General features: G+C 42.6%; 1 protein-coding gene across 5 annotated transcripts in view; it reads right to left on the bottom strand.

Moving 5' to 3' along the window:
• PNPLA8 (patatin like phospholipase domain containing 8) overlaps positions 1-8440 on the bottom strand; it is a 45839-nt gene that overhangs the window by 6771 nt on the left and 30628 nt on the right. For 4 of the 5 annotated variants that reach the window (XM_045288631.1, XM_045288633.1, XM_004702585.2 and 1 more), the window contains one exon: positions 3932-4126. The exons of the other annotated variant lie outside the window; for it this stretch is intronic. In XM_045288631.1, coding sequence (XP_045144566.1) covers positions 3932-4126 — 195 coding nt within the window. The remainder of the gene's footprint in view (positions 1-3931; positions 4127-8440) is intronic. 5 annotated transcript variants of the gene reach the window in all.

Below are 8440 nucleotides of genomic sequence, written 5' to 3'. Positions count from 1 at the left end.
GTGCAGTATAGCACTGATGAAACATACAACGTTCCTCTAGTTCTTTAATGCTTCCCCCACCCTCCCAATCATGACCCCAGTTCTACCTTACAAATCCAGCTAGACCTTAGCATGTACACTGGTACAGATAAGAGCTCTCAACACACAGAATCTTGGACAGATAAGCCTCTCAGGACCAATAATGGGAGTGGCGATTCCATGAGGGTAGGGGGAAGGAGGCGGAAGAAAGGGGGAACTGATACAATGATCAATGCATAACCACCACCTCCCGGAGCGGGAGGGGAACGAACAACAGAAACATTGGTGAAGGGAGACAGTGGTGTAAGATATGAAAATAGTAATAATTTATAAATTATCAAGGGCTCATGAGGGAGAGAGGGTAGGAGAGGGAGGGGAAAAAAAGGGGAGCTGATACCAAGGGCTCAAGTAGAGAGAAAATGTTTTGAAAAGGATGAGGGCCAACATATGCACAAATGTGCTTGATACAATGGATCAATGGAGTGTCATAAGAACTGTATTAGCCCCCAATGAAATGATTAACAAAAAAGAAAAGTTCACTTCTTCCTCAAAGTGTGGAAGGAGAAAATACACAATAAGGAAAACCAGTGTGTGCTTCGACTCCATATCCTACTGGAATATTCTTATTAAATGTCATTTTTAAATCGTCTTAAAAAATATCCATCTTTAAAAATCACTGAAATCAGTGATTTATATAAAGTATATTCTCTGTGCATTGGCCATATGCTTCATATAACATTATCTAAGAAGTTACTTAATGTGAGGGTCGAGCTAAGTTGAAAACAATAGTGGCCGATGCAAGAGTGACTAAGCATATGAAGAAACATCACTAGTTTGCCAGGAACAGAAAAAGACTCATTGGATTACTTTGGTTTACTCTGTCTCTTCTGTAGGACTGAATTAAACTTTAGATCTATTTTCTCTTCAATAGGAAACTGAGAAAATGAGATCACTTCTGAAGCCTGGGAATATAAGGTTGTGGAGGATAATTGCTCATCAATTTTGACTTTCACTAATATCAGAGACCAGCCCCTGGAGAAAGACATCGTGCTTGGTAAAGTAGAGGGGCAGCAAACAGACGAAGGCCCTCCACAAGAGGGTTTGACACCGCGGCTGCACCGTGGGCTGGGCTCAAACAGAAGAGCAATTGTGAGGGTGGCACAGGTTGGTGCAGTGCGTTGTTCTGTTGTACCTGGGTCGCTGTGGGTCGAAAGCAACCTAACAACAACCGAACCATGTACAGTCTAAGCGCAATTTAGTACCACTTCAACCCAATGAACGGTCTAAGTTATAACCCTTAGGCCATCCAGTTTGAATGCATCAGCTAAATTATTTCTCCATTTATGTCCAAATAACTAGTTGTTAAAAACAGCAAGATACATATATATGTTTAATGTTTCCCCTTAGTCCTGAATTCAGTGTTTAACAAAAGGCTCTAGAGCCAGGCCTCTGCCCTTCAAGTTGGAGGAAGAAAGAAGAGAAAGATGAGCCGGCGAAGTGCCTTATCTCCCAGCTATGTCTGAGTAAAGATGGTGAATCCTATTTCAATTTTCTTAACCACAGAGATTATGGCTTTGCTCTTAGGAAGCTGAAAAGAAAATGGGCTAGATGACCATAACATTTAAGACTATATCAAAGATACTATATAAGAATATAAGGAAAATGGATTAGAATGCTTTCGTTATTTGTTAGAACATGTTCAAGTTTAGAGAGTTGAAATGCAGTAATACGAAAGGCACTAGGCATGATCTCTGGAATGAAATCCCTGTCAGTAATATTATTTTCTCAACCTACAAGGGGACCTCAAAGAGTTCATGGAAAAATCTTTATATTCCATTTCCCTATGAACCTTCTGAAGCCCTAATATGCCAGAAGACCAAATAAATACATTGTGTACAAAAATATCAGTAATAGAGAGGAAAGGTAAGGTTCAACTCCATCAAATATGACTGGTTTTAAGTGTAATATCATGTAAAAATATGTACGTATAAAATATATATTTGGGAAGTATCAGATTTTATTCTTATCCTCTAGTGGAAGTTGTAAGGAGCCGTGGGGTAGTCGTTATGCATTGGGCTGCGATCCACAAAGTCTGAAGTTTAGGACCACCAGCCACTCCTTGAGAGGACAATTGGGCTCTCTACTCCCATAAAGAGCTGCAGTCTCAGAAACACAGGGTGGTGGTGGTAGCAGCTCTCCCTGTCTTATAGGGTCCCCATAAGTTGACATCGATTAGATGGCAGAGCATTTGGTTTGGTTTTTGAAGAAGATATGAGTCAAAATTCCCATAAATAGTAGGGGTGGTACAGTGAATTCATTAATATGGCTTTTTCTAGCTAGGTCTTTGTAACTCCCACCAATCAACTGAGTGGGGCCGTGCAGATTGGGTGTGTTTCCTCTTTTTCTGATGGGTCTGGGTAAGAGGAGGTGGGGAAAACACTGACAGGATTATATGTTCAATTATTATAAGTGATTAGAGGGTTAATTATGATGTAAAAAACTTGACACTCTAAAGAGGAGATTGGTCATTTTTGCCATCCTGCTAGGTATAAATTAGCCAGTTGGCAGTAGAGCTCTCACAAGAGAGAAGCAGCAGGAATAGAGCGTGTTATTTGGACCCTGAGATCCCAGCCTGCAGGCCCTCCTTGACCCAGCAGACCCAACTGTGACACCAGAGCAGCAGCAGAGCCAGGAGCACAAGACACAGCTGCCCGGGCACGCAGTGCGCTCAGCTGGGCCCCTCAGGCAGGAGGCCCGTGTACGGAGTGCAGTGTGTCCAGGAACTTACTTGGGGAGCTAGGTTTCTGACGCAGAGAGTTAAAGTGGGAGTGCCTTCTGGCTGAGCCTTATAAAGGAGTGACCTGCCCTCTGGGCACTTACTGCAACACTGAAAGGCTTTGTCATGTTGCCTGAACTGGGACTGCCAACTTTTTTTCTTTATCATGTTTTCTCAAAAATCATTTTATTGGGGAATCGTACAGCTCTTATAACCATACATCCATCCATTGTGTCAAGCTCATTTGTACATTTGTTGCCATCATCATTTTCAAAACATTTTCTTTCTATTTGAGCCCTTGGTATCAGCTCATTTTCCCCCTCCCTCCCCCATCCTCTCTCCCTCATGAACTCTTGATAATTTATAAGTTATTATTATTTTTTCATATCTTACAATGACCAATGTCTCCCTTCACCAACTTTTCTGTTGGCCGTCCCCCTGGGTGGGGGTTATGGGTAGATCATTATGATCGGTTCCCCTTATCTGCCCCCACCTCCCCTTCCCCTCCTGGCATGGCTACTCTCAAGCTTGGTCCTCAGGGGGTTATCTGTCCTGGATTCCCTGTGCTTCCAGCTCTTAGACTGCAAACTTTCAGCTGAGTGAACAGTCACATCTTTCCCCTCTGGCGCACCTGCTGAGTTTGAACTGTGTTTAGTAACCCAGTCCTTCACCCAAAGTGCCACCAGGGCTCCTCATAAATCGTGATGATTAAATGAGATGATGCATGTAAAGAACTAAGTGAATGTCTGACACACACCTAATTTACCCAGTGTCCATAATTATTATTATCTCATTATATCCTTCGAGCCATAAGAGTGTTTGGTTCTGTGTTGTCGGCATCTTAAGTTTCACGTGAAACCTGTTACCACATTGGAAAGCCACCCAGATTTTCCTACCCAAAGTTACCCTAATTGGCTGTGAATCATAAAACATATAATACAATGTTTAACCCCCTACGATCCACTCTCAGGTCATTAGGCTTCAGAAAAACTAGCTTTTGCATATGAAAACATGAAGTTGAAAACCGATCCTTTGGAAGGTCAGTGATGTTTCTTAATTGTTGGCTCTCGGTAATCGTGGAAACCTTAACAAGATAAAAGGTCAAAGAGAGAAGCCAGAGCGAACAAGACAACTTACATGATGAAGATCATTCCCCAGCGCATACTCGGCAAAGTAGCCCGGAGCGGCGGAGGAAGCTCGGATGGCCTGCCACAGTTTATACTGACAGCCTCCCAGGTAGTGTGAGTTGGTCCCGGGGAAGTGCCCGTAGTTGCGGAACACAAATGCTTTGGGCGTGACTCCCTTGTTGACAACGGTGCTCACAGCGGCTACCTAGTGGATCAAAGAGGGAGGGGAGCCCATTATACGACAAGCAGCAATAGCAATGGAAAATGGGTATATTCTATTTCATCAGGAGAATGACCAATGTCCACCTCCGTCCAATCATACAGATGCACAACAGATTACGATGGCGAGCAAAGGAAACCAGACCTTTTTAATAGGTGCTTGTTTATGAGAAAATCTAAGTGCACGCTGAGACAGTATTGAGAAATGTACTTTAAGAGAACACTACTAAAACATGATCGGATTCATTGTTTAAAGCAGGGGTGTCAAACTGGCATCCCGCAGGCCGCATGTGGCCCCCAAGGTCATTTTTTGTGGCCCGCAATGCTCTAAAATAAGATAAAAATAGCAAAAATTGTTCTGAAGAAAATAGTGCTTAGATGAAATCAAAGCAATAATTCCCTTGTTAACCCTTTAACTACTGAAGATGAGTCTGCACGTGGCCCAGTGCCTTTCCTGGGGGCCTGTGGATGTGTATAAACATGATGACTCTGTTCTGGTGACGTTTGGAAGCGATATGTCTGCCACTCTCAGTGTCACGTAATGTAAACAGACCCAATAGTGAAGAGGTTAAAAAGAGCACTCTGGGCTGTGGTATTATGAATCATACCTAGCGGCATCGCTGGTTAACATTTTTAGGGGGAAGCCATTACGATTGTGCATCACGTTTGTCAGTTGTCCAATATTTTGTGCTTTTTATTAGTTACTTTGTTATGTTTTCCAGTCACAACATAAGAGGCAAGTGAAAACTAGTAGGAGGAAAACGCTGGCAAGTTTTGGGTAAAAAAGAATAATTTTAGTTTTCTAAATACATTAAACAAATGTTTAAATAAAAGCAATTATATAGTGTTTTAATTATCCTACCCATATTCCTGAATCCTCACTTCAAAATGTAAATTTAACCTAATTTGTAAGCGTGATGTGCCCTGTGTGCATCTTGCCTGTTGCACCAAATGGCCTTGTTTAAATTGAGTTTGACACCCCTGGTTTAAAGATATTAAAGAAGGCATGCATTTCCACACCTTTATGTAATAATTAATGCATCAGTGTAGCAATGGGTGACTAAACATTATTTACTAAGTGCTATTTGCATGATATCATTTCTAAATTAATGTTTGTCTTTGTGTTCTTGGAAAGCATCAGAACTCATCAGATTGAAACACAGACACTACAAATTCTCAGGGTTTTCGGATCGTGCTGTTATTAGGCGCCAGTGAGTCGGCTCAGACCTATAATGACCCTATGCACAGCAAACGGAAACAATGCACAGTCCTGCGCCATCCTCACAGTTGTGCCTGGGCCTGGTCCCCTGTCACGGCTACCATGTCAATCCGTCTCCTGGAGGGCCTTCCACTTTTCCCTGCCCCTCTACTTTATCAAGTCTGATATCCTTCTCCAGGGACTGCTTTCTCCTGACAATATGTGCGAAGCATGGAAGAAGAAGTCTCGCCATCCTTGCGTCCAAGGAGCACTCTGGCCATTCTTCTTCCAACACAGACGGGTTTGCCCTTTCGCAGTCCGTGGTGCCTTCAATACTCTTCTCCAGCACCACCATTCAAATGCATCCATTCTTCTTCGGTCTTCCTGATCGAATGTCCAACTGTCACATGCACATGAGGCAACTGAGACTATCACGGCTTGGGTCAGGTGCACCTTAGTCCTTACAGCACCATCTTTGCCCTCTGATACTGTGAAGAAGCCCTGGGTAGATGATTTATCCAAAGCAATTACGTCTTTTGTTGCTTCCATGAGCACTGATTGTGGATCCAAGCTAGATCAGTTATTAAAGTGTTGTACCTGGGTAATTTTTATCTTAGAAATTATAATGTGGATTCACTCTTAGCCTTGGATCTTATTGTTATGAGGTGAACTTACGTAAAATGTGCTATGTTTGCTTATATTTACCATGTAAACCTTAAAGGTCAAAGCCGTATCTTATTGCTAAGTCCTGCCAGGGCCCTGCTTGCTTTGCTGTTTACTGAAGCAGAGTCAAATCTCAAATTACTGTGAGCGATCCAACTGTATCGTGAGGCCATTATGGGTAAGAGTTGGCTATACACTGACGTTCGGAGGGCCTTTCAGTTCACTAGTGTATAGAGGCAGCCAGAGTAAGAAACAGACTGGGGGCTACACCACACAACTGCCCCATTCTCCCATTGCTCTTGTCACTCATAAGTTGACAATTCCCTTGAGCAAATAAACAAGAAGTAAACTTGTAAAGTAAACAAATAAACAAGAGGTGTACTGTGTGTCTCCAGGGTTCTTTTCAAAGAGCTACTACATCTTCTGGCCTATAATGCCCTGCATGGCTCCCTTTCCAGGCTCACCTTATGTTGCTTTGGGGCCCTTAGGTTCTAGGCTGGTTAGACAGCCTTGCTTTAGTTCATAGATTATCCAGATCCCTCTCTTATAGGATGTTCTCTTTGCTAGGAACTCATTAGCCTTTATTTTGACATCTCAAACCTCACTTCCTTAGGGAAGCCTCCTTTCAGGCCTCTTTAAGCAAATGCTTGCAGAGAACTGTCTGTGTGCTCCAGGATACATATTTCTGGGAAATGGTATCTCATTTATGTGATTGCTGGTTAATGCTTACCTTCCCCTACTGGACTGTAAACTCCTTATCTAAGTTTGTTCACTAATGTATCTGAAGTGGTGGCACAGTGGATGCATTATTAATATCACAAAATGAATGGAACAATTAATAACTGGTGTGTTCTGGAGGAGCCGTCTTTGTTTGGATTTTCAATGGCTATAGCTTATAATAAGGGAATAAACACAAAGCTGTATGGAATTCCAAGGGATATAAATCCTATTCCTTATTAGAGAATCCATTAGGAGGATAGGAATTAGCTGAATGGCCCTGTGTAACGGCCCAGTAAACATCTGAAAGTCGGCTAAAGGCTGTTTACATTTTCTGGTTCAAATCTAACACTGGGAATGCTTGTAGTACCCAAGCGAATGATGACAAGGGCTAAGAACAAGCCACAAATTGATTTTTAATGCTTAGCTGAGCTAATGCTTCTTATTATAAAAGGAATTTTAAAGGGAGAAGCCTATGAAGAAAATCCCTAGCAACTGAGAAAAGGGCCGCCGAGGAGAGTGTTTGACACAGGGGGGAAAGCTTATGGGTTCCAGGCAAGGGTGGGCTTATAACATAAGTAGGTCCTGTGCCCCCTTCCAGACCACAAGGCTAGTCGTTCACTCCAGTTTCCCCACTCCTTGAAAAGGAGCAGACTCTCCTGGTAACGTAGGAGAAAGGCTCACCTCTAAAACACTACCAACAAAAACTGTAAACTCCTGCTGTGTGAAGTTACTAATATAACACAGGAAGAATGGATCCGAGTGAGAAGAACATGGAATCCAGACACTGAAAGGAACCCAGAGGTGCAGAAGCAAAACTGGTACCTGCCCTAGAAATGGTTCAGAGAAAGTTTCAGAGAACACTGCTTGCAATGAAACATGGATCACTGATGCAGATGAGAATCTTAATCTTCAATTCTTGCAAAACAAAGAAGAAAATGAGAAGAATGCGGGTGTCAAGGACTGCTACTAAGGTTCCAATTCATACACAGATGGCTTTATTCCAGACAAAATGTGATTAAACATGTAGCTGCTACGATCTGCGGGTGGCTAAAGGCAAGTTCTCTCAGTAGTGCGCACATCCAGTATTGCTAACGTGCCTTCCAGGAAAAGGGCCCATCAAAACAGCGGCTTCCCAGGCAGAGAAGTCTTTTCAGAAGGTGATGGCAATTGTTTTTCTTTGTTTGTTTGTTTTGTTATGATTCCAAAGGAGTTAATCTTGGTGGATTTTCTCAAATGACACAGGTGAACAAGGCGGACTATTTGTAAGAAGTTTTAGAACACTGAAAAATGCCCTGGTGAGGAAAAGGCGAGGAAAGTTGAGCCAAGAAGCATTTTTCCATTATGAAATTGCATGACGAGGGCAGTCCTGCGAGAATTTCATTGGAAAATTTACCCCATCCACCTTACTGACCTGGTCTTGCCCCTTCAGACTTCTTTTTGTTCCCCAAATTCAAGAATCATTGAAAAGGAATACATTTGGAATGCCCCCATGATGCCCAAACTACTGCTTAGGCATGATGTAAATCAAACATCAAGGATTCTTCAAGGAAGGGTTCCAGACAAGGGAACAACAAGTGATCCAAAATCGGTGGCAAGGAGGGTGTAAGAGGCCTGGGTAAAGCTTGATCAAGGGCAATGCAACTGAGAGGAATTACTGAAACCCAAATGAAGGCTGAACATGATAGTGGGACAAGAGTAAAGTAAAAGGAAATAGAGGAA

This window comes from Echinops telfairi, unplaced genomic scaffold (genome assembly GCF_000313985.2).
Source record: "Echinops telfairi isolate 266 unplaced genomic scaffold, ASM31398v2 ScPeMD7_23;HRSCAF=83, whole genome shotgun sequence".
Taxonomy (NCBI): domain Eukaryota; kingdom Metazoa; phylum Chordata; class Mammalia; order Afrosoricida; family Tenrecidae; genus Echinops; species Echinops telfairi.
The sequence above is the reverse complement of the archived record's forward strand: the minus strand, read 5'-3'. Positions and strand labels throughout refer to the sequence as shown.